Source organism: Leptonychotes weddellii, chromosome 7 (genome assembly GCF_054177405.1).
Source record: "Leptonychotes weddellii isolate Sample4059 chromosome 7, ASM5417740v2, whole genome shotgun sequence".
Classification (NCBI taxonomy): Eukaryota; Metazoa; Chordata; class Mammalia; order Carnivora; family Phocidae; genus Leptonychotes; species Leptonychotes weddellii.
Window position 1 is genome coordinate 46,218,892 of NC_138375.1, and position 24,498 is coordinate 46,243,389.

The 24,498-nt window shown below is 41.0% G+C and overlaps 1 protein-coding gene across 2 annotated transcripts in view; it reads left to right on the forward strand.

Moving 5' to 3' along the window:
• TTC1 (tetratricopeptide repeat domain 1) overlaps window positions 1-24,498 on the forward strand; it is a 49,833-nt gene that overhangs the window by 14,709 nt on the left and 10,626 nt on the right. For both annotated transcript variants that reach the window (XM_081826277.1, XM_081826278.1), the window contains exons 3-6: window positions 10,214-10,274; window positions 11,948-12,060; window positions 17,724-17,760; window positions 23,164-23,312. In XM_081826277.1, the coding sequence (XP_081682403.1) occupies window positions 10,214-10,274; window positions 11,948-12,060; window positions 17,724-17,760; window positions 23,164-23,312 (360 nt within the window). The remainder of the gene's footprint in view (window positions 1-10,213; window positions 10,275-11,947; window positions 12,061-17,723; window positions 17,761-23,163; window positions 23,313-24,498) is intronic.

Below are 24,498 nucleotides of genomic sequence, written 5' to 3' on the forward strand. Positions count from 1 at the left end.
ACTTGTTTGTTTAGTAATTTACCTGGACTTAAATTGTATAATCTATTTCCCCTGGGGTATGTAGCCACTGACAGCTGTGCTCAGGTGGGTTTTGTTTTTGTCCATGTTTTTATTTATTTTTTTAGATTTTATTTATTTATTTGAGAGAGAGACTGAGAGAGAGAGAGCATGAGAGGGGGGAGGGTCGGGAGGGTCAGAGGGAGAAGCAGACTCCCTGCCGAGCAGGGAGCCCAATGCAGGACTCGATCCAGGGACTCCAGGATCATGACCTGAGCCGAAGGCAGTTGCTTAACCAACTGAGCCACCCAGGCGCCCGTCCGTGTTTTTATTTTTAAGTCTGACCTTCGTGGGGTTGCTTCTGTTTTTGCACAGCTTAGTGGTCAGCCAATAACTGGTCAGAGATTATGTTCAAACACCTCAAGCCAATAAGGCTTCCACCTACTGATTTGTCTGTAGATTTAGAAATGTATGACAATTTTAGGGAATTTTCAAGTCTGCCCTAGCTGGACTCTCTTGTGTCTCCTCACCACATGTACACAGGCTCCTGATAGGGCAAGGGTGTGTGAATAGCTTTGGCCCTCTTCATTCTTCCCAAGCATGCACACCATGTCCAGTCCATCAGGGGTATTTGAAGAGCTTATCAAGTATCTCTGTGACTGCCTCTTCTATCTACTGGTTATATTTCTGTCTGGTCCATGGGTCCCTTGTTTGCCCAGCCAGGGCTGCAACCACAGAGTAGTAGAACCTCTGACCTTCCCTGTTTGCTTGCCACTCAGATTGCTACTTATTACTGAAACCACCACTGGGCATGGATTATTTCACCTTCTGCTTTGAATCAGTTCAGCCTCCTCAAACAGTGGAACTGCTGGTTATTCATGGCCTACCTTGCTGTATTCCAACCACGATCCGTGATGTCACATGATCGGAGGAAGAAGGGGAGCAGTCCCTTGCAAATAAGCCACAGATCTCATGGTTGTTTCCTAAAATAAAATAATTTTCATGTGTTACTTTGTTGTAAGCTTTTAGTCAATTTTTAGAACACTGAAATAGTTTTGATCATTTTGTACAATTTGTAGTTGCTTTTTAGGTTATAGGATTTGGTAACCTCCTCATTTTGCCATATCAGAAGTCGCACCCAATATTGAGTTTTGATCTGTGTAAGTATTTTACACATTAAAGTATTAAAATTAAACCAGAAAGGATGAGGGAAAAATTAAGCCTTAAAATGGATTACACATTGAAACAAATTAATATAACTATATCATATTGATTACATAGAGAAGACAATTCCAATAACTTTGGACACAGTACTCTGGCTGTTCACCCTTAGTAGGATATATTCTAAAGTTAGAACTGCAATGAAATCGTGAACTTTAGGGGCGCCTAGGTGGTTCAGTCGTTAAGTGTCTGCCTTCGGCTCAGGTCATGATACCAGGGTCCTGGGATCGAGCCCCGCATCGGGCTCCCTGCTCCGCGGGAAGCCTGCTTCTTCCTCTCACACTCCGCCTGCTTGTGTTCCCTCTCTCACTGCCTCTCTCCGTCAAATAAATAAATAAAATCTTAAAAAAAAAAAGAAATCTTGAACTTTACATAATAGGTTAGTTTATGTACTGATATTCTTATAGTAATTTCAGAACTTTTTTGTTGATTTTAGGATAGAGCAAATGAGTAAATATATTGCTATTACTGGGAACCAGGGTTTTCAGTGTGGGAAAAGTGAGGAAGAATCCGGTGGTGTTCACTTGTATGACTACATACAAGATTTCATGTGTATGTATTCTTTTGACTCGTGGGATTTTTGTTTTTTTCTTTTTTAAAGATGTATTTCCTGCATTTCTTTTTTTTTTTTTTTTTAAGATTTTATTTCTTTTTCAACAGAGAGAGACAGCGAGAGAGGGAACACAAGCAAGGGGAGTGGGAGAGGGAGAAGCAGGCCTCCCGCCGAGCTGGGAGCCCAATGTGGAACTCGATCCCAGGATCCTGGCTGGGGTCATGACCTGAGCCGAAGGCAGATGCTTAACGACTGAGCCCCCCAGGCACCCTATTTCCTGCATTTCTTATGGAGAGGGCCTAAAAGTAGTGACTTGCTAGTAACAGGGAACATACTAGCATCCAGATCTTGGTTTCTAAATACCATTCCCCACCAAAAGGATGCAGGACTCCTTGGAGAAATAGCTGATTCCAAGGCTGGAGCAGGCATAATACAAAGTACTGCACCTGGAACACAATATATACTTGCAACAAAGTCCACGCTTGGAAGGACAGACCCAGGCAAAGGCTCATGCAGCTCCTGGAAGTGAGCTAGGGAGACTCAGGCAGGAAACCCTGGAGCATGGTCTAAAAGGGCTCCACGGGAGGAAATGTGCAGTTAGTCGAGGGCCTGGCCGGGGGCCCCTCTTGCCTAGGTCTAAGGGCTGCACAGTGTTTTATACCCATGAAACCATTTAAGCATTAAGTAATATTCCAAACATTCTGCAATGTTTTTATTATATATATGTAGACACACATTTTTTAAAAATATATATAATGTGAGACAATTGAATCCCCAAATTAGAGGTACTAATGTACAGTGTGTTCAAAGAAAGATTGTGCAAGGAAGGAAGTGAAAGGTGTCTCTGAGGAGGAGATATGCTTTGTGCTGAACTTTGAAAACAGGAAAATTTGGTTTGGGCAGTTGGAAAGAAGTTACAGAAGAAAAACAAAGGCATTCCAAGGTGGGGATGCATTAATAAAGGAATGGAATGAAGGATAAGGTGGTGGGTGTTGAGAGACCATAAAGAGATCAAACTGTCTAGAGGAGAGACTTGTGTTGGGTGGTAATGAGAGATGAGGTTGAGTAGATTGGAATAGAATTTGGTGTAGTGTAAAAAAAAAAAAAAAAGGAAAAAGGAAACCAAGAGATTTCTGAATCGTGATTTTCTTACTGTAAAATGGGTAAGATTTGATGCTTACATCTCAGAATTACCTTGCAAAAGCAAATGAGCTAGTATATGTGATTACAGATTTTAAGAAGTAGAATGCTATAGTAATACCGGTTATATAATTTTGAACTCCAGGCTGAAAAGTTTGCAGTTGTGGTAGCAACTGTTAAAATAAACTCTATTCATCAAGAGCATTGTCTCTGGGGTTTTCCTTGACAGCTCTTGTGATGATTTATAATGCAGAATAATACCACTATTTCTGCCTGAGTTTTCAGTGATGGGGAGGCGTACTAAGTAAAGAGCCCTTTAAAATTTCTTTGGTTTCCATTGTTATGGAAATATAATTCTAGAGCAGATGTTTCTCTGTGAGGCCTCTGGAATGTGTTAAAAGACATTGTTGGAGGGGCGCCTGGCTGGCTCAGTAGTCAGTAGACCATGCGACTCTTGATCTCTGGGGTTGTGAGTGCAAGCCCCATGTTGGGCACAGAGATTACTTAAAACATTGTGGAGATGCGAGAGGGCTCCTAACCACATTAGACCAGAACCTAGAACAATTTGAACCTGATAATGCTGCTGAATGTCAGCACTACCAGCTCATTTATGTGTGTATGCTCTTGGCATTTAACATGCTAATTAACACTTATTCCCTACAAAATCTGTCTTTGGATTCCAGTAATGCTACACAGTATGCATGCCATCTTTTGGAGAAAGAGAATGTTCCAGCAGCAGCATAAACCCTAGTCTTTGTACTGGGATCAAGTTAGTCTCTTGGCACAGCTGGGAGATAGTGCAGCTTTCTCCTAAAAGTGCTATTTTTAGCTGTTTCCAAGGAGATGTTCAGCATGATATTGATAATTGCATTAATCCTCAATTTACACAATCTGTGGAAGCAGCAGCTGTTTTACAGTGTTTACTGCTTAATGGGTCACTGAGTTGTGATTTCTCAGCCGAAAAAATAAAATGCCTTCCTTCAAATAATTGGCTTGAGAAATATGTTCCGGATCTCTTCCCTTTGCCAGTTCAACTTTTAGTCCTAGTTGTAAAGACACTGAGCATAGCATAACATTTAAACTTGTCAAATCACTACTTCATACACCTGAAGCTAATGTAACATTGTATGTCAACTACACTTAAATAAAAAACTTTAAAAACGGGAAAAAAAAAAAGACACTGAGCTTTTCCCAGGCTGCCTGCTCAGGCTGGCCATTATTGGTAATTCCTTCTGAGTATACCGTGGATCTAAGCTTTGCCTACTGGTATCTTATTGTTCTAAATTTACCAAAGAATGATTAAACTCTTTACACACACACAAACACACACACACACATATATACACACACGAGTCTGATCTGGCAGTCTGAGTGCTTCATCTGTGTTCATAAAACATTCCTGATGAATTTGCTATGGAGAACAGATTATAGATCAGAAAGTAGCTTCAAAGAGTTAAAATAGAGGAGACTGAAAGTTCTTAAAGGATAGATATTAAACCCTAGTAACTTGATTAGTGGTTCTTCTTTAAAGAATTTTTGTTTTTGAAATAACCTTTCTAAAATATTTTAAAGACCTTTAGGACCTGTGTTGCATTTATTCATATGATCATGTAATTTTCTCCTTTAACTTATTAATATGGTACCTGGCATTAATATATCTTCTAAAGTCAAACTAACTTTTCATTTCACTGTTAGAACATTATTGGTCAATTATGCATGATGTGTGTGTGTGAATTTAAAATTGGCAATGAGGGCGCCTGGGTGGCTCAGTCGTTAAGCGGCTGCCTTAGGCTCAGGTCATGATCCCAGAGTCCTGGGATCGAGTCCCACATTGGGCTCCCTGCTCAGCAGGAAGCCTGCTTCTCCCTCTCCCACTCCCCCTGCTTGTGTTCCTGCTCTCGCTGTCTCTGTCTCTGTCAAATAAATAAATAAAATCTTAAAATAAAATAAAATTGGCAATGAATTTGCTATTACAGAGTTTTAAATTTACCTTAATTGAAATTGTTTTATAATTTTTAAATATTATTTTTTTCATACCCCTTTCACCCATGTCTCCCACTCCCTGACCCTGCCTCAGGCAATGGTCAGTCTGTTCTCTGTATCTATGAGCGTGGGACTTTTTGTGTGTTTTGTTGTTTAGAATCCACATATAAAAGAAATCATAAGATATTTGTCTTTCTTTTATTGACTTACTTCACTTAGGGTAATGCCCTCTAGATCCATCCATGTTATTGCAAATGGCAGGATTTCATCTTTTTATGGCTGAATAATACTCTGTGTGTGTGTGTATACAGCACAATTTTTTTTTAACTAGGCAAAGAACTTTATTAACCTTGTTTCAAAGTTTATTCCCAGGCTGCTTCACCTTAATTAGCTGCGAAAAATGAATTGTATAGAAGCAAAAACTGAAAAGAGCTGCAGTGTCCAAGGGGCTTGGGCTTAAAAATATTAGAGATCCTGGGGCTCCTGGGTGGCTCAGTCGTTAAGCGTCTGCCTTCAGCTCAGGTCATGATCCCAGGGTCCTGGGATCGAGCCCCGCATCGGGCTCCCTGCTCCATGGGAAGCCTGCTTCTCCCTCTCCCACTCCCCTGCTTGTGTTCCTGCTCTCGCTAACTCTCTCTCTGTGTCAAATAAATAAATAAAATCTTAAAAAAAAAAAAAAAAATTAGAGATCTAGATTTATCAGATCCGTGAACAAAATTTTAAAAAGCAGTCATAATATAAAATAGCAGCTCCCAGGGCGCCTGGGTGGCTCAGTCGTTAAGCGTCTGCCTTCGGCTCAGGTCATGATCCCAGGGTCCTGGGATCCAGCCCCGCATCGGGCTCCCTGCTCAGTGTGGAGCCTGCTTCTCCCTCTCCCTCTGCTGCTCCCCCGTTTATGTGCTCTTTCTCTCTCTCAAATAAATAAAATCTTTTAAAAAAATAAAATAGCGGCTCCCAATAACTTCTTTAAGTTTTATCTTCAGAAGTTGACTCGGGGCACCTGGGTGGCTCAGTCGTTAAGCATCTGCATTCGGCTCAGGTCACAATCCCAGGGTCCTGGGATCAAGCCCCACATCAGGCTCCCTACTCTGCAGGAAGTCTGCTTCTCCCTCTCCCACTCCCCCTGCTTGTGTTCCCTCTCTCGCTGCATCTCTCTCTCTCAAATAAATAAAATCTTAAAAAAAAAAAGTTGACTCAGTTCAGTTTGCTTCATTCTTGGCAACTTCATCAGAATTCTCCACAAGATCTGGAACTTCATCATTCTCATCCTCTCCAATGGAAAAGTGGTGCTTTTCCATCTGCAGATTGTTTGAGCAGAACTTCAGCCAGTCTTCTTAAACTAGTCAGACTGTCTTCACCAAATTGGTGTAAGACAGTAGCATTTCTGTCAGCTCCTGTCTCAGCAGGGCCTGGAACGGTGAAAGTGTTCACTTCCCGGGTTGCCTGAACTTTTGGGTTGTTAAAGTGGATCAGTGTTCCATGGTTTGTGAACATACTCGTTTCTTCAGTACCAGAGATATTGTTTACTCCTAACTTCTTTAAGGAGAACTGAAGTTATTTATCATCTGCTGTAGCTGTTTTCTGAGCCGCCTTCTTTCATCGAGCTGTTCCTTTCCCACCACTGCACACTTGCGCTTACAGTTTGGTGAGTTTCTCTTGGTTCATGATAGTTTCTTTCATCCTGTTGGACTGGAAATGGGAGCGAGCAGCGGACTAGGGTTGGTAGGGTTGGCGTTCAGGGGGTCTCAGGCAGACCAGCTGAAATTTAGCTGCATAGGCGGCAGCTAGAGGGAGGCTGGATGTGATGGCTGCACCACCATTTCTTTATCCCTTCATCCATGGACAGATGCTTAGGTTGTTTCCATATCTTGGCTGTTGTAAATAATGCTGCAGTGAGCTAAGGGTGCATATATCTTTTCAAATTAGTATTTTCATTTTTTTCAGCTAAATACCCAGAACTGGGTCATATGGTAGTTCCTTTTTTAATTTTTTTTTTTTTTAAGTAGGCTCCATGCCCAGCATGAAGTCTAATGTGGGCTTGAACCCAACGACCCTAAGAATAAGACGTGAACTGAGATCAAGAATCGGATGTTTAACCAACTGAGCCACCCAGGCACCCCTATTTAATTTTTTAAGGAACCTCCAAACAGTTTTCCATAGTGACTGTGCCAATTTATGTTCCCACCAACAGTGCACAGGGGTTCCCTTTTTTCCACATCCTCACCAACACTTGTTATTTCTAGTCTTTTTTATAATAACCATTCTAACAAGTGTGAGGTGGTATTTCATCATGGTTTTGATTTGCACTTCCCTGATGATTAATGATATTGAACATCTTTTCATGTAACTGTTGGCCATCTGTATGTCTTCTTTGGAAAAATGTCTGTTCACACCCTCTGCTTAATCAGATTGGGTTTTTTGCTGTTAAGTTGTATGAGTTCTTTATATATACCCCTTATCAGGTATATGATTTGCAAATATTTTCTCCTAGTCAGTAGGTTGCCTTTTCATTTTGTTGATGGTTTCCTTTGCTGTGCAGAAGATTTCAGTTTGATGTGGCTCCATGTGTTTATTTTTGCTTTTGTTGCCTTTGCTTTTGGTGTCAGGTTCAGAAAATCATCAACAAGACCAGTCAAGGAGCTTACTGCCTATGTGTTCTTCTAGAATTTTTTATGGTTTCAGCTCTTATGTTAAAGTCTTTAATCCATTTTGAGTTAATTTTTGTGTACAGTATGAGACAGTGGTCCAGTTGCTTTTACAGTGTGGCTGTCCAGTTTTCCCAGCACCATCTATTAAAGAGACTATTCTTTCCCCATTGTATATTCTTGGCTCTTTTATCATAAATTAATTGATGGCACATGCATGGGTTTATTTCTGGCCTCTCTATTCTGTTCCATTGATCTATGCATCAGTTTTTATGCTAATATCACACTATTTTAATTACTATAGCTTTGTAATGTAGTTTGAAATCAGGCACCTTGGGGCCTCCAGCTTTGTTCTTCTTTGTCAGGGTTGCTTTGGCTATTTGGGGTTAAAATCACTTTTTTTATTTGAGTCTAGTTGACATACTATGTTGCGTTAGTTTCAGATGTACAACATAGTGATGCAACATGGTTATATGTTATGCTATGTTCACCGCAAGTGTAGCTCCCATCTGTCTCCATATATCACTATTATGCTATCATTGACTATATTCCTTATGCTGTGCCTTTTATTCCCATGACTTACGCATTCTGTAACTGAAAGCCTAATATTTCCCTCTCCCCTTCACTCATTTTGCCCAACCCCCAGCCCCCTCCCTGCTGGCAGCTGTCAATTTGTTCTCTGTATTTATAGGTCTGATTCTGCTTTTTGTTTGTTTATTCATTTGTTTTTGTTTGTTTAGGTTCCACTTATGAGTGAAATCATATGGTATTAGTCTTTCTCAGTCTGACACCCAGGCGCCCTCATTGGATGCTTGTAACCAAGACTTTGAATCTTGACTGGGGCAAAGAAAAGGAAATAGTTAGAATTTATTTGCTACTATTACAGTCCTGTATTGGCCAGATTCTTCCACTAAAAGATAATTAATGCTTTCTTGCTTCTTGACTTAACAGAGTTGCCTTGAGTCCTGCCCTTTTTCTTAGCCTGTGTTTTAGGCCTCCCAGTGATTCTGTGAGCCCCAGTATCTTTCCAGTGAGTCAATCCTCTGAATTTTTTTTTTACCTAAAATACAGTCTTTTTGCTTGCATCCAGAAATCCTGATAGCATAGAACATTATGATCCAAGCACCTCTGTCCTAAATAGTACTAAGTAAATGTGACTACATTCTTATATTTTGATTCCCATCACCACCACCCATGTTACTTTTTTGTATTCCCTTAGAATAGCCCATTATCTAAGACATAAAAATGAATTACTGTATCTGCTGTACATCTGGCACATAGTAGATACCATAAAAATGAGATTCATTTTATACCTACCATTTCGTTTCTTCACTGAGATTCATCACCTAGAGTATGGTAATGAGGCACTTGGGAAACACCCTTGTCTCGCCAGCATATTTACAAATCTACGGAGACATAGTATTTTTACTTTGGTTCCTAATCCTAAGAGTACCAATTATTTAGGCTCCAGGCTTCTCCTGTGCATGAAATACCCTGCTAACTATATTTCCTTCCTTTGAAGTTTTCATTTAGCCAGAAGCTTCAAGAATGAAGGTAGAGATTTTTGGATTCTCTGTCTGTCTCTCTCTCTCTTTTTGAAGCTCTTTCAAAAGGCGGCAGGCAGTCACTTGTGCCAGTTCTGCTCCTGCCGACCATATTGCTAAGACGTTCAGGGCTGAGAGCACACAGGGACTCGGCATGTGCCATCTTGGCTCTGCAGAATAACATTCATTCTGCCTGCCTTTGAGTATGATGGGTGTTTGGCCATCTGTGTGAATGTCTGAGTTGTTAGAAGCAGCTCAGAAACGAGAGACGTATCTGGCTTTCTTCAAACCTCCCAGGAGTAGCCTGCCCTGACCCTGCAGGTGAAGTTTGCTCCCTGTGGTGCGCTCTGTCAGCGCCCTGGCCAGCTTCTGCATCACAGAAACCACTTCTTTTTTTTTTACAGAAAAGTAATAGCTCATTTCTTGAGCCCTTATTTACCAGGCACTGTATTAGGAGCTCTACGTATATTATCACATTAGTCCATAAAACTATAAAACCTCGTATTTTAGATAAAAATAACCAAGGCTTAGAAAGATCTGGAACTTGTCCAAGATCATTCATTTATTTTTTTTAAAGATTTTATTTATTTATTTGGCAGAGAGAGAGATAGCAAGAGAGGGAGCACAAGCAGGGGGAGTGGGAGAGGGAGAAGCAGGCTTCCCGTGGAGCAGGGAGCCCGATGTGGGGCTCGATCCCGGGACCCTGGGATCATGACCTGAGCTGAAGGCAGATGCTTAACGACTGAGCCACCCAGGCACCCCAAGATCATTCATTATATAAGTAGCAGATTCAGAATTTGAATTTATGGTGGCATACATGCCATTGGGCATGGTGTTTAGTTTCATTTTGAGTAAACAGAAATTAAGTGATACCTGAATTGCTATTCCTTGCAAAAGATATAAACATAGGGAACCTAGGTTTTGTGTTTTAAATCTCAGGCATGTGATTAGCCAGATGGCCACGTGTTTCTCTATATCTGTTTGAGATTTAGATAAAACTGACCCAGTTCTCAAAGGTCAAGTTGAAAAAAACAAAAGTCAAGTTGCTGCATGTTAAGTAGCCTAATGAAAGTTAACCTTTTTATTCACTTATACTGTGGGAAATGATGTAATTGTCGGATCTCTTGCAGAAGAGAAGAGAAGAGAGCACTAGACTAAAGGAGGAGGGAAATGTGCAGTTTAAGAGAGGAGGTAAGGCACCTGTCCCAGCACTGATGTCTGGTCATCCTGATTCCTCGTGCTGTCTTGGAGTGTGAAGAAACACCAGAAACATTTGGAAACAACTAGCAAACCTAAACTGCTAACAGTACATTGTTGCTTCCCAACACCTTGGAATTTGATTTTCCACCAGGTCCAGATCATTCTCACCTGACGGTGACCAATTACCATGTCTCTTCGCGGAGGCATACTTTTTCTTTTCTCTAATCCACTATAGAACCAGAAGGTAGGAGGGCAGACTTCTCAGCTGATGCTTTGGAAAACTAACCTGGAATGTTAAAAGGCTGTTTGCCTCATTGATGTAAAAGCAGGGTCCCCCTTACTTACTTGCAACAATGCTGTAAAAACTGGCCCAGTGGTTCCAACATGGCCTAGGAAAGTATTTTGCTTGTACTTTGGTCTTTCATGTACCTTTTTCTTCGGCTGCCTTAAGTAGAGAGATCTTCTCCATGTCCTTCTGTGTTTCTTAACATTTGCTTAGGAATAATTTGAGTTCATTCAGTTGATTTGGGGGAACTGTTTGATCTTATAATAGCCTTCTATCACATGTAAAGTGTATATGCTTTAGAAACATATCAAAATTGGGACGCCTGGGTGGCTCAGTCGGTTAAGCCTCTGCCTTCAGCTCAGGTCATGATCCTGGGGTCCTGGGATGGAGTCCCACATCAGGCTCCTAGCTCAGCGGGGACCCTGCTTCTCCCTCTGCCTGCCCCCCTCCCCGCTTGTGCTCTCTCTCTCTGACAAATAAATAAAATCTTAAAAAATATATATATATATATCAAAATGTATATGCTTTAGAAAACTAGAAGTAGTAACATTTTCCCCTAGTTATTTTTTAGATTTAAAATTTTTTTCTTATATCTTGTTTAGCAATCATCACTTTTTTTTTTCCTATGTACTAATGGTTCTGATTTTGAAAGCATATCTCTTGTATTTTATTGTTAAATATTTAAAACCTGAGAAAGGAGTGAACAGGCAATTTTATTTTTTTTATTTTTTTAAAGATTTTATTTATTTATTTGAGAGAGAGAGAATGAGAGAGAGCACATGAGAGGGGGGAGGGTCAGAGGGAGAAGCAGACTCCCTGCCGAGCAGGGAGCCCGATGCGGGACTCGATCCAGGGACTCCAGGATCATGACCTGAGCCGAAGGCAGTTGCTTAACCAACTGAGCCACCCAGGTGCCCCAGGCAATTTTCTTTTAATGCCCTGACCATAATTCTTTGTGTGGCAATGAGTAAATAAATTTATCACCAAATGCTCTTTTAAGGTGTTTAGTCAACCACTGATTTTTACATTGTTGCTCTTAGCTCCATAAAATGTCTCTCCAGACATTTCAGGGAAGCAGTTTTGGCCAGGTTGACTCCATGAAAGCATAATATCTTTAATGAAAATACATACGTAGAATTTTTGTCTTTATCCTAAGCCATTAATCCTAGACTTTAGTTTCTTTCATCTGTCCAGTTCTCTAATCCTCTTTCATTATTCCTTACTAAATTGATAAGCCAAATGAAAGTTAAACATACAGAACATTCTACTTGAGACCTTTGTTCTGTGAATGGAAAGCTGTGCATTCTGAGATACTATGGAATACATAAATACAGGGAATAAAATCATAATGACCTTTCATCTTTTACCTTATCCTCAGATTATATAGAAGCTGAGAGTTCTTATAGTCAAGCCCTTCAGATGTGCCCATCCTGCTTCCAGAAAGACAGGTCTATTCTGTTTTCAAATAGAGCTGCTGCAAGGATGAAACAGGTATGTATCTTTGAGCTTTTCTTTTTAAGAAGCACATGAACTTGCATTGTTTTCATAGGGTAGCTTCTGTTTCAAACTAGCAGAGGGGCTGCGACTCTTGATCTTGGGGTTGTGAGTTTGAGCCCCATTTTGAGTATAGAGATTCATTAAAAATAAAATCTTTTTAAAAAAGAGAAGAAAAGGGGCTTAAAGTTGCTGCCTCCCTTTTCCTGCGCATGTATTTCCCTGATGTAAAGGGCATAGGAAAGATAGAAAAGTATTTTGAAAAACCTGAGTCAGGGGGCGCCTGGGTGGCTCAGTCGTTAAGCATCTGCCTTCGGCTCAGGTCATGATCCCAGGGTCCTGGGATCGAGTCCCGCATCGGGCTCCCTGCTCCACAGGAAGCCTGCTTCTCCCTCTCCCACTACCCCCCTGCTTGTGTTCCCTCTCTCGTTGTCTCTCTCTCTGTCAAATAAATAAATAAAATCTTTAAAAAAAAAAAAAAATCTGAGTCAGATTACTGCGAACATTCCTTATTAGAGTCGCTGATTGAACATTTTCATTGGAGGAAGGCTGACAAAGTCTCCACCAAACTAGGGCAGGTTAATGAAGCAAAAAGCCAAGTAGTGCATGTTCTAGAATAGCTGCAGCTGCTTATTTTAAGTCTCTGGAATTCTCGATAAAGATTCAAAGGGAGAGGGAAACACCGATTAAAACTCTGGACTTGAAATGCTTATCACTAGGATTCTGATTCTCTGTCGAGAGTGTGGACACAGGGAGAAATGTCCAACAGTTGGGATGAGAGGTGCCCCTAAATGTAAAATAGGTGTCAGGGAAAGTTCAAGAGCATTTTGTATTTCCAAAGGATTGAGAACCGAGTATAACAGAGTTAATGGAGGCTAATGTGCGGTTGTATTGGTTTTGTACCATGTTGGTACTAAAAGTTAGGTTTGGGGGCACCTGGGTGGCTCAGTTGGTTAAGTGTCTGCCTTGGGCTTAGGTCATGATCTCAGGGTCCTGGTGTTAGAGGATCGCAGGGTTCTTGTCTCACGGAGTCAAAGAATGAATCTCGCGGACACAAAAGGGTGAAGCGAAGTGAAAGTTTATTAAGTGAAGGTGAGAGCAGAAAGCAAAGAAGAAGCTCTCTAGAGGGAGAGGGGTCCTGACAGGGTTGCTACAGGGCTTTTAGTGGCAGCCTTTTATTGAGAACTGACCAGGAAGCTTGTGGCCTTGAGCTTCTTGTGCCATCTGGATTTGAGCATGGACTATTGATAGCGTCCTTAATGACTTAATTCTTGGAGGTTTGGCCATTTTCTATGATGCAGTGTAGCCACCAAAGAAAAGTACTCCCTAACATCGGAGGCCAGGTGGTCAGGTTTCCTTATTCCTTGTTCACTCTGGCTTAGCACTTCTTCCTGCCGGGAATAGTTTCAGAGCCCAGCCAGGGGCCCCCTACTTCTCCCTGCCTATACCTTAACCTTATTTACTGGGATTGAGCACCACATTGGGCTCCCAGCTCAGTGGGGAGCCTGCTTCTCCCTCTGCCATGCCCACTCTCACCCCTTCCTGTGCTTGCCCATGGGCGCCCTCTCTCTCTCTCTCTCTCAAAATATTTTTTTGAAATAAATAAAAATAAAAGTTTGTTGTTGATTTGTCTACTTAGTCAACATAGTCCTATTTAGTCAACATAGTCAATTTTAATGGATTGAAATGATGTGAAAGTTTTGGGGGGAAAAATACCGCTTGTTTAAATATGGCTATTTATATCCAAAGGACAAAGAGTAGTTTATTTAGCATACCTTTAAGCAGCCACAAAGCAAGGTCAGGGGCACCTGGGTGGCTCAGTCGTTAAGCGTCTGCCTTCGGCTGAGGTCATGATCCCTGGGTCATGGGATCGAGCCTGGGATCGGGTCCTGGGATCAAGCCCCGCATCGGGCTTTCTGCTCCACAGGAAGCCTGCTTCTCCCTCTCCCTCTCCCACTCCCCCTGCTTGTGTTCCCTCTCTGGCTGTGTCTCTCTGTCAAATAAATAAATAAAAATCTTAAAAAAAAAAAAAAAAAGCAAGGTCAAGATTGGTTAAGTGGGTTTTTTGTTTGTTTATATCAGGTATTTATATCACTTTCTCTAGTTGCCTGAAATTCTCTAGTGCCTCTACCAAAGTCACTTTTGATGACTAGGTTTTTTTTTAAAGGGGTGGGATGGGGAATACTTGAATAATTGGACATGAGGAAAGGGTTTGTTTTGTTTGTTTGTTTGTATGTCTAAACTTGTATGTTTTATTATTGGATACAGTTTCTAAGGTGAAGTATTTTTAGAGTGATTCATATGGAATGCGAGAAGAAATAATTCTAGAATATACAAACACATTTTGTGTTAGAAGAAATAAAATAGGGGCGCCTGGGTGGCTTAGTCGGTTAAGCATCTTCCTTCAGCTCGGGTCATGATGCCAGGGTCCTGGGATCAATCCCCACTCAGCGGGGAGCCTGCTCCTCCCTCTCCCTCTGCCATTTCCCTGCTTGTGCTCTCTGGCTCGCTTGCTCTGTCAAATAAATAACAATCTTTAAAAAAAAAAAACAATTGTTTTAAGTTTACATAGAACAATATTCATTAACATATTCTACCACTGATCTGAATTCACACTTAGTTGGAAAAAATCTTACCTTTTGCTTTTGCTTCTTGGAGACATCTTGTCACATTCTCAAACTGGAAACTGACATTATGAAATGAGATCAAGGATATCTTCAATTTCAGGAAAAGGCCCATTTGGCTCCTGGGATTTGGAATTCTTTGTTTCCACAGTTGACAAGTTACTGATTGGGTTGAGCTAGCGTAATCGACCAGTTCTTAAATTAGGAAAATGTATATGGTCTTGCTGGTCTTTTGTCTGTCACATCTGAGGAGAACTCAGAAGAGAATTGTTCTGTGACTATCTCCTATAGGAAGGATAGGTTTGTTGGTGCATGTTTTGTTTTGTTTTATTCTTTTAAGTTGTACTTAATATTTTAAGAAGACTCTATAGTTAGAGACATAAAAACTTCCAGGATTAAAGCACTGAAGTGATTTAAGGAGCATATTCTGAGTTTTTCAAGAAGTGGTGGGTTAACTGCTTTAAGGAAAATTTCTGAAAGGCACATGCAGGCTCAGCAGCCCTGACTGAGTGACCCTGACCAAACTTTACATTTCACATCTGGGGAGAAAAGGCAAACTGGAGTTAGGGCAGAGTTTCTGCTCTAAGCTTGGCTGTACAAGAGCAGACAAAGCCCTAAAAGTATAGACCCTAAGTTTTTAAAACTGTCCTTATATCTTACATACATTGTGGTGTGTGTATCTTATGTAAGTTATGAAAGGATGGTAAATAGGTTCTGATTTTTTTTATACATGGCACTTTGGAGACTAACACTCTTAGCAGCAGATAATACCTGAGGGGTTAGTAGACTATGACCTCAAACAAAGGATTCCACAGTAAAATACCGTAATTCCTTGATCTGCAGAGGCTGATTATTGATAAGATGCACTGCAACTTAGTGCTCTCTTAGGGGCACAAAGAATACCACCACAAGTGTACACATAAGTTATAAAGATTTACTCCTATTTCAGAAACTTTAAAATATGAAATTGTGTGTCTTAGATTTATAGAAATATGGTAAATTGGGAAAATACTGACTTACCCAAAGTTATACAGATTTCTTTACTACAGGACTTCATAGAGCTTTTAATATGTGAATTGGTAATGATGAACATTGGAAGAGGTATGATATAGTTAGTGCCTCCCAGATGACTCTGGAACCTTTTTTTGTTTGTTACGGGTAAAATGCAAATGACCTAAAATTCACCATTTTAACTGTTTTAAACTATACAATTCAGTACCATTAAATATGTTCACAATATTATGCAGCCATCACCACTATCTGCTTCCAGAACTTTTTCATGACCCCAAAAGGAAATCCTGTACTCATTCTGATAGTCACTCCCCATCCTGAAATTTTGACTGAATTCTGAAACTCAGTTTGATAGACATTGCTCTAAAATACTGTTCAAAATATTTAGTATTTTCTACAGTAGCCATTATGGGAAGTATTGAACATTTATTCTTTTTCTTTTTCTTTTTTTTAAAGATTTATTTATTTATGGGGCACCTGGGTGGCTCAGTCGTCAAGCGTCTTCCTTCAGCTCAGGGCATGATCCCGGGGTCCTGGGATCGAGCCCTGCATTGGGCTCCCTGCTCGGCAGGAAGCCTGCTTCTCCCTCTCCCACTCCCCCTGCTTGTGTTCCCTCTTTCACTGTCTCTCTCTCTCTGTCAAATAAATAAATAAAATCTTTAAAAAAAAAAAATGTATTTATTAGCGTATGTGCACGCGTGTGAGGGGTGGGGCAGAGCAAAAAACAATACCCCTTGTTTAAATATGGCTATTTATATCCAAAGCACAAAGAGTAGATCTCCTGTTGAGCATGAAGCCCAATGCAGGGCTCAATCTCACAACCCTGAGATCATGACCTGAGCCGAAGTCAGTAGTTGGATGCTCAACTGACTAAGGCACCCAGGCACCCCTGTTGAACATTTATTTGAATTAACATTTCTGTAATATTGTAGAAAACTTCTAATTTGGGGAAAATAGACATTTTAGAGCTTCAGGGGCCAAATAGCAAATTAGTGTCAGAGCTGGAATTACAATCTAGTTCTAATTTAGAAAGTGTTCTTCTCCCTGTGCCGTGCTTCTAGATTGAGCAAGGTAAATTAGATATCTTATTTCATGAATTGTTTTCTATTTTTGTTTTATCAATGGATAAATTAAGATTTATAACCAAGGGGCGCCTAGGTGTTTCAGTCAGTTAAGTGTCCATCTCTTGGTTTCAGCTCAGGTCATAATTTCAGGGTCCTGGGATTGAACCCTGCCTTGGGCTCAGAGCTGAGCTCAGAGTCTGTTGGAGATTATCTCCCTCTTCCTCTGCTCCTGCCCCTGCTTGCTCTCTCTCTTTCTCTGTCAAATAAATAAATAAAATCTTAAAAAAAAAAAAAGATTTGTAACAGAAACTAATGACAAACCACACTGTGTCTATGATGGACCATCTGTATACTTTCTAGAAGATACCACTTTGGGTGTGATAATATAACAGCTAGCCAAGGAGAAGAGTTATGAACAGTTACTCATATTCAGTCATTTGCCCTGCTTATTGATCATAATGGGTCTCAGTATCAGCGTTCTTTTTTTTTCTTTTCAAAGAGTTTATTTATTTGACAGAGAGATAGAGCAGGAACACAGCAGGGGGGTGTGGGAGAGGGAGAAGCAGGCTTCCCACCGAGTAGGGAGCCCGATGCGGGGCTCGATCCCAGGACCCTGGGATCATTACCTGAGCGTTTAACGACTGAGCCACCCAGGCGCCCCTCAGTATCAGCATTCTAATGGTGAAGTGCCTTGGAAATGCAATAGGTCAATTGCAATAGTCTTTAAAGATGTTAGGAAGAAACTCCTTGAATAATTTGTTTCTAGGAGGCTTTCACATCAGAGCTGTCACCATACTTTGAATTTTAGCTTGGAAGTAACATGCATGTTTTCATGTGATTTCTTTAAAGAGCAATTGTGCATCTCCATAAGCAGTTATTAATGATCAACTTATGTCATTGAGCCTTCGGGCCATTAAGATTGAACTAGGGTGACACATACTAATGTTATGTTTCATTTTAGGACAAGAAAGAGATGGCCATCAGTGACTGCAACAAAGGTACAACTTTTTAGTCTTGTTATATGTTAACATACAAGAGCATTACCTCAGCTGGACAAATAGATGTATGTAGTTGACCCTTGAACAACACGGGTTTGAACTGCATGGATCTACTTATACATGGATTTTTTTTTTTTTTTTCTGAATAAATACAACAAAGAACCCTAAATGTGTGGGGATACAGTGGGGATATTTTAAGAAAATCTTATGATTTTCTTTTTTTTTTTTTTTTAAAGATTTTATTTATTTATTTGAGAGAGAGAGAATGAGAGAGAGCACATGAGAGGGGGGAGGGTCAGAGGGAGAAGCAGACTCCCCGCCGAGCAGGGAGCCCGATGCGGGACTCGATCCCGGGATTCCAGGATCATGACCTGAGCCGAAGGCAGTCGCTTAACCAGCTGAGCCACCCAGGCGCCCAAGAAAATCTTATGATTTTCTTAATAACATTTTCTTTTCTCTAGTTTCCATTACTGTAAGAATACAGTATATAATACACAGAACATACATAGTATGTGTTAATCAACTCTCCGTTACTGGTAAGGCTTCGGGTCAACAGTAGGCTATTAGTAATCAAGTTTTGGGGGAGTCAAAAGGTATATGTGGATTTTTGGCTGCGTGGGGGTTGGGGGTCAGCGCCCCTAACACCCCCTCCCCCTCGCATTGTTCAAGGGTCAGCCATACTTGTATATGTGTATACCCTTACTCTGGGACTTTTAAAGAAGAAGTTTTATAGTTCAGTCTTCTTAGAGGTGCTGTGTAGTAGTCATCTTCACATAAACATGCGTTTGAATGGATAGTTCTCTCAGTTTATCCTGTATTAGTAAATATGTGAAGAAAAATTCAAAGCTGTCTTGGCAACAGAAGCTCGTGGAACTTGCTTCCTGTAGTGTCTAAATTACTTTCCTTGGGGATTGAAATTGAAGATCTTAGGTGCTGCTAGGGCGTCTGGATCTGTGTGTTTGGGGGGGGCGGTGTAGCCGCGGGGAGGGGCAGCTTCTGTTAGGGAATTGGTACTCTCTTCACGTGCAGTAATTCTTCCAGACCCATTTGTCATCATTTTAATTACCTTTTCAGGTTCCACACAATGAACCGAGACTTTGCTCTCTAAGTTCCATTACAGTCTTTTCATCCCACCAACTTAGAGAGACGCTCCCAGCCATAGGATCTCTTTTGGGGTTTTGGTTGGTGGCTTGCTTGGTTTTGGTTTTTATCCAGAGATTTCCTGATAGGCCAGATCATTGTCTTGCCTTTCTGCCCAGCTTGGTTTTGGAGAACACATATAATCACTTTTCCTTGCATCCTACTACTCTTCCATCTTTGGATAATATTTTCTCAGAATTGAAGAGTTAGAAAGAACCTTGTATGTTATCTGGTCCTACTCCTGCTCAGCATGAATTCCTCTCCTTTTTTTTTTCCTTTACATTAATTAATCACCTCTGTTGGCTTTCTTTCTTTATAGTTGGTATTTCTTGGTATCTGAATGAAACTGTTAGTACCTTTGAATCTAGCAAAGTACTTTTGATCTATTATATGTTGGGCTGGAACTAATTCTGAATGTGCTATTTTGTTTGGAGAAAGGTGTTTAACCTTAATTTATGTGAGACGTGTGGCTCAAGTTTAAATTAGGCTCGAGTTTAAATTAGGAACAAGTTACTGATGTTCAGACCTCTTTTTCTGTAACCAAATCATGAGAAAATGCCTTGTAAGCCTGATTACCAAGGCATACACTAGGAAACATAGTTCATTTCCAGCTGTACCCCCAAGTGTAGGAGCCTTGCCCAGAAAATGAGAGGAAGTGGAGGAAAGTGTTTTTGAGGTTGGTTTTGGGATTTGCTTAAACCAATACTCATGTGCTTATACATAGTCATTATGGGCTGCGTACCTTGTACCCACAGGCAAAATCATTGACAGTAGTATGGTTTATTTGTATTAAGGTCCCTTCCCCCCTCACTCCAGTACCCCAGACACAGTTCACAAACCTTCAGAAGACTTAACAGCATCTTCCTGAGGTCATATTGGAGCTCGTTAGCACTAGTCACATGGAATAATATTTAATACCACTCACCTTAGACTCTTCAGCTTTGGCATAAAGTTAAAGTTCATTCTCTTCATATGGATTGGGAAAGAAAATCACATGTTTAGGATGCTATGTTGATTTTAGAGGCTTTTATAAAGTGATCTTGGAACAAGTTCTTTCTCTTCAATATATATTTGCATTGTTAGAAATTATCCACTAGTTGAGGGCGCCTGAGTGGCTCAGTTGGTTAAGCGACTGCCTTCGGCTCAGGTCATGATCCTGGAGTCCCAGGATCGAGTCCCGCATCGGGCTCCCTGCTCGGCGAGGAGCCTGCTTCTCCCTCTGACCCTCCCCCCTCTCATGTACTCTCTCATTCTCGCTCTCTCAAATAAATAAATAAAAAATCTTAAAAAAAAAAAAAAAAAAGAAATTATCCACTAGTTGAAAAGGAGGCAGTATCTGGGTGAAAATGTAAATTAGGGGTTGACTTTTTTAAAAGATGTAATAGAAGTCACTGGAGAACTTTTCCTGTGGATATTATGATATTGCAGTTGGGGATATTTTAAGAGAATACGATGTACCAGACTAAGGGGAGGTTGACTGCATGTAAAGTTGAAATGTTAGGGATTTGGGTTCCTTCAGAAAACCTTCTCCTGAACCAGTATCCCGCCCCCCCCCCCAAACTACTGTACCATTTCTCTGATCCTCTTCATCACAACAGTAATCTATACTTGCTGTGTCTACTTTGTCTTCTCCCATTCTCTCCTCATTCCACATCCACTAGGCTTCTGTTCCGTGCCACTGGAAACTCATCTTGTAAACATCACCCACCACTTCATCTTGCTCAACTCAATAGTGGCTTCTCTATCCTCTCTTTACTCATCTCCCCAAAGCATTTAATAACAGTGTATCATTCCTCATTTTTTTTTCTTGTTTCATTGGCTATTCCTTACTCTGTTTTGCTGGCTTCTATGTCAGCCTTGACATTTTTAAAGTCGCTAGATCTTAGTCCCACATAGAGCCCTCTTCTTTTTTTCCCCCTCTATAAATTTTCCTTGTATGATCTCATCCAGTTCTGAAATGTTAAATGCCATCTACAGTTTATATCTTCAGCTCTTTCCTGTTGTCTGGACCCCCTGTATCCCATTGCAAACTTGACATCTCAATATTCTTGGATGTCTGGTAAGCATTGAAGATTTAAGGTGCCCAGAACAGACTGGGGCCTCCCCAGTCCCCTCACCCACATACCCACAAACAACTTGCAGTTCGGTTTTTTCATTCTTATAAATGGCATTACCATCCATTCACTTGCTTATTCTCTTTCTTTCATTCCACATAATTAATTAGCAAGTCCTCTGGGCTCTAGTTCAAAGACATATATTTAATGTGGCCTTTTCTCTCCCTCTCCACAACAACCAGCTTAGCCAGCAGTCTCTGTCATCCGGACCACTGCAGTAGGCTGCCAGCCACCTCACTGCTTTCATTCTTGCCCTCCACACTGCGGCCCGAGGAGTCCTTTAAAGCTCTAAATCAGATGATGTCTTTAGTCTGCTGGCAGCCGTTCCCGTGCCTTCTCGTCACACTTAGGAAAAAGTGTACGCTCCTTTCCCTGGCCAGCAAGGCCTCCACGCTCTGGTCCTTGCCCATATCTTCAGCCTTACCCGTTCCCCAGCCCTGAGCCTAGTCACTAATATGCCAAGGTTGTTATTGTTTTGGAGCCTTTACTCTTGTTGGTCCCTCTTCCTGGTGCACTTCTCCTTTCAAATGGCTGGCCTCCCTCAGATATTCCCTTTTCATAGTCTTCGACTGCTGTCTGAAGTTACCTTATTTCCCCTTTCACTTGCATTTACTTACCTTGTTTCATTTTTCTATATAGCGCTGCAACTGTCTGAAATTATATGCCTGTATGCTGTCTCCTCTAGCCTACTAGAATAGCTTAAAGCTTTGTGAGAAGGAGGACTTTGTCTTGTTTACCACTATACTCCAGAGATACACTGCATGAGGTACAGATACTAGGTACTAAAGAAACAGTTACTGAAAACATGAATGAATAAAAATTGAGTATATTACTTGAAGAAAAAAAGTTATGGAGCCATGACCTTGCTTTCTAACAGAAAAAGAAACAACTCAAAAGAATAGGAGAAATGCAGTACAGTTGATCCAAAACATGGGCAAAGGATGTTTAGAAGGGCAGTCATTGCTGGATAAAGGAAAGGATATTATGCATCGGTGACCTAAAGGTATTGGAACGAAGTCTGAAGGAACAGTGAGGGTTTAGCTAGAAATGTAACCTCAGTAGTCAAGGCATAACCTCGGGTGTTGAGGCCTAGAAAAAAGAGAATGATAGCAGAGTCTGCCACCAAACTGTTTTCCCTCAATTCTTTAATTTGTACCTTCAAATTCTCTCACTTTTGGACTGTGCATGAGGGCTCTGTGTTCTGGCCTGTTCCGAACTAGACAAAGGGCAAGTATGTGAAAACAGAACTTTGGGTGTAGACCTGGGTTTCGTACACTACAGCCACCAAGCCAAACTCAACCTGCCACCTGCTTGTGTACAGCCCCTGAGCTGAGAATGGTTTTACATTTTTTTTTTTTTTTTTTTTAAAGATTTTATTTATTTATTTGAGACAGAGAGAATGAGAGAGAGAGAGCACATGAGAGGGGGGAGGGTCAGAGGGAGAAGCAGGCTCCCTGCCGAGCAGGGAGCCTGATGCGGGACCCGATCCAGGGACTCCAGGATCATGACCTGAGCCGAAGGCAGTCGCTTAACCAACTGAGCCACCCAGGCGCCCGGTTTTACATTTTTAAATGGTTGGAAATCAAAAAAGAAATATGGGGCGCCTGGGTGGCTCAGTCGTTAAGCGTCTGCCTTCGGCTCAGGTCATGATCCCAGGGTCCTGAGATCGAGCCCCACATCGGGCTTCCTGCTCGGCGGGAAGCCTGCTTCTCCCTCTCCCACTTTCCCTGCTTGTGTTCCCTCTCTCACTGTGTCTTTCTCTGTCCTATAAATAAATAAATAAAATCTTTAAAAAAAAAAAAAATATTTTGTGACATAGGAAAATTCTATGAAATTCAAAGTTCAGTGTCCATAAACAAAGGTTTCTTGGAGGACAGCCATCTTTATTTTCTTCTACATGGTCTGTGGTTTCTTTTGTGCTACAGTAGCAGGGATGAATAGTTGTGACAGAGATGGTCTGTCCTGCAAAGCGGAAATTAGGTGTTGTCTTGCCCTTTACGGAGAAAGTGTGTCAGTGCCAGGTGTAGTCTTTGACAAATGACTCTTCCTTTTAGACCCTTGGTGGGTGGTTAATAAAGAAACACAATACAGCTGGGCACAGGCAGGCCCTTTTTCTTCATAGTAACAATGATTTCTTCTCTTTTTACAGCAATTCAGTTAAACCCCTGCTATATCAGGGCAATACTGAGGAGAGCGGAGTTGTACGAGAAAACGGACAAGCTAGATGAAGCCCTGGAGGACTATAAATCCATTTTAGAAAAAGATCCATCCGTACATCAAGCAAGAGAAGCTTGCATGGTAAACCTAATTTTTAAAAAATATTTTTTGTTCTGTTCCCTGTGTTGCTACTCATTGAATCTTAGATAATCCTCTGGGACCCGACTACCTTCCATTTGTATATTTTTAAGGGCTTATCAAAATATATGCGAGATCTAACTTTGAAGTGGTGGTCACAGACCCTCTGTGACCATGTACCATTCTTTAAGTGTTAACTGTGTAAACCTTTAATCTGTAGGATTAATGAGAACTCAGTTTCATTATTAGACTATGGAAATCTTGTACAGTTTAGTCCAAAATGAGTCTGAGTAATATATTAGAGGTAATAAACTTCTGGTTTTCTGCCCATCCTTTTCAGGCACCAAGTTTCTATTTACTATCATATGGCCAGCATACTTCCAATTAAATATATTCCAGATTAGCCTTCTTATCTTTCTTAAAATTACTCTTACTCTTGTCCATGGCACTACAGATCCTCTTGGTTCTAATAAACATAATATTTTTGTGTCAGTTGTCAATTAGCTAAATGTTACTGTTTTTTTTTCCCCTTAAAAATAACTCCAGGGGCACTTGGATGGTGCAGTTAGTTGAGCATCCGACTCTTGGTTTCAGTTGGGGTCATGATCTCAGGGTCTCGAGATCAGGCCCCGCGTTGGGTTCCTCAGAGAGTCTGCTTAAGATTCTGTCTCTGGCCTGGGTGGCTCAATCGGTTAAGCAGCTGCTTAACCTTGGAGTCCTGGGATCAAGCCCCATGTCGGACTCCGTGCTCAGCGGGGAGCCTGCTTCTGCCCCTCCCCCCTGCTCATGCTTGCTCTCAGTCTCTCTCTCTCTTTCTCTCTGTCTTAAATAAATAAATAAAATCTTAAAAAGAAAAAAAAGATTCTCTCTCCGTCTCTGCCCCTCCCGCTTGTACTCTCTTCCTTCAATAATAACTGATCTTTTATTTATCCAGAAGGGGAATAATGGGAGATAGACTGGTTTGGATCATTAAAAGACATCAGCAGTTTGAAATTGGTTTTAATCCTTTATCTGACTTTTAACATCTCTGAATGGTGGTAGGATTGACTTAAATTTGACACAAGGAAGGGGAATAGAGTTCTTAAAATCTTAGCCAAACTCTTGGTAGCCTTTATTCTTGTCACATTGGTTCTAAACCTTCTGTAAAAGGGAGCCTTTTATGTCAGTTGTTATATGCATAACGAATTTG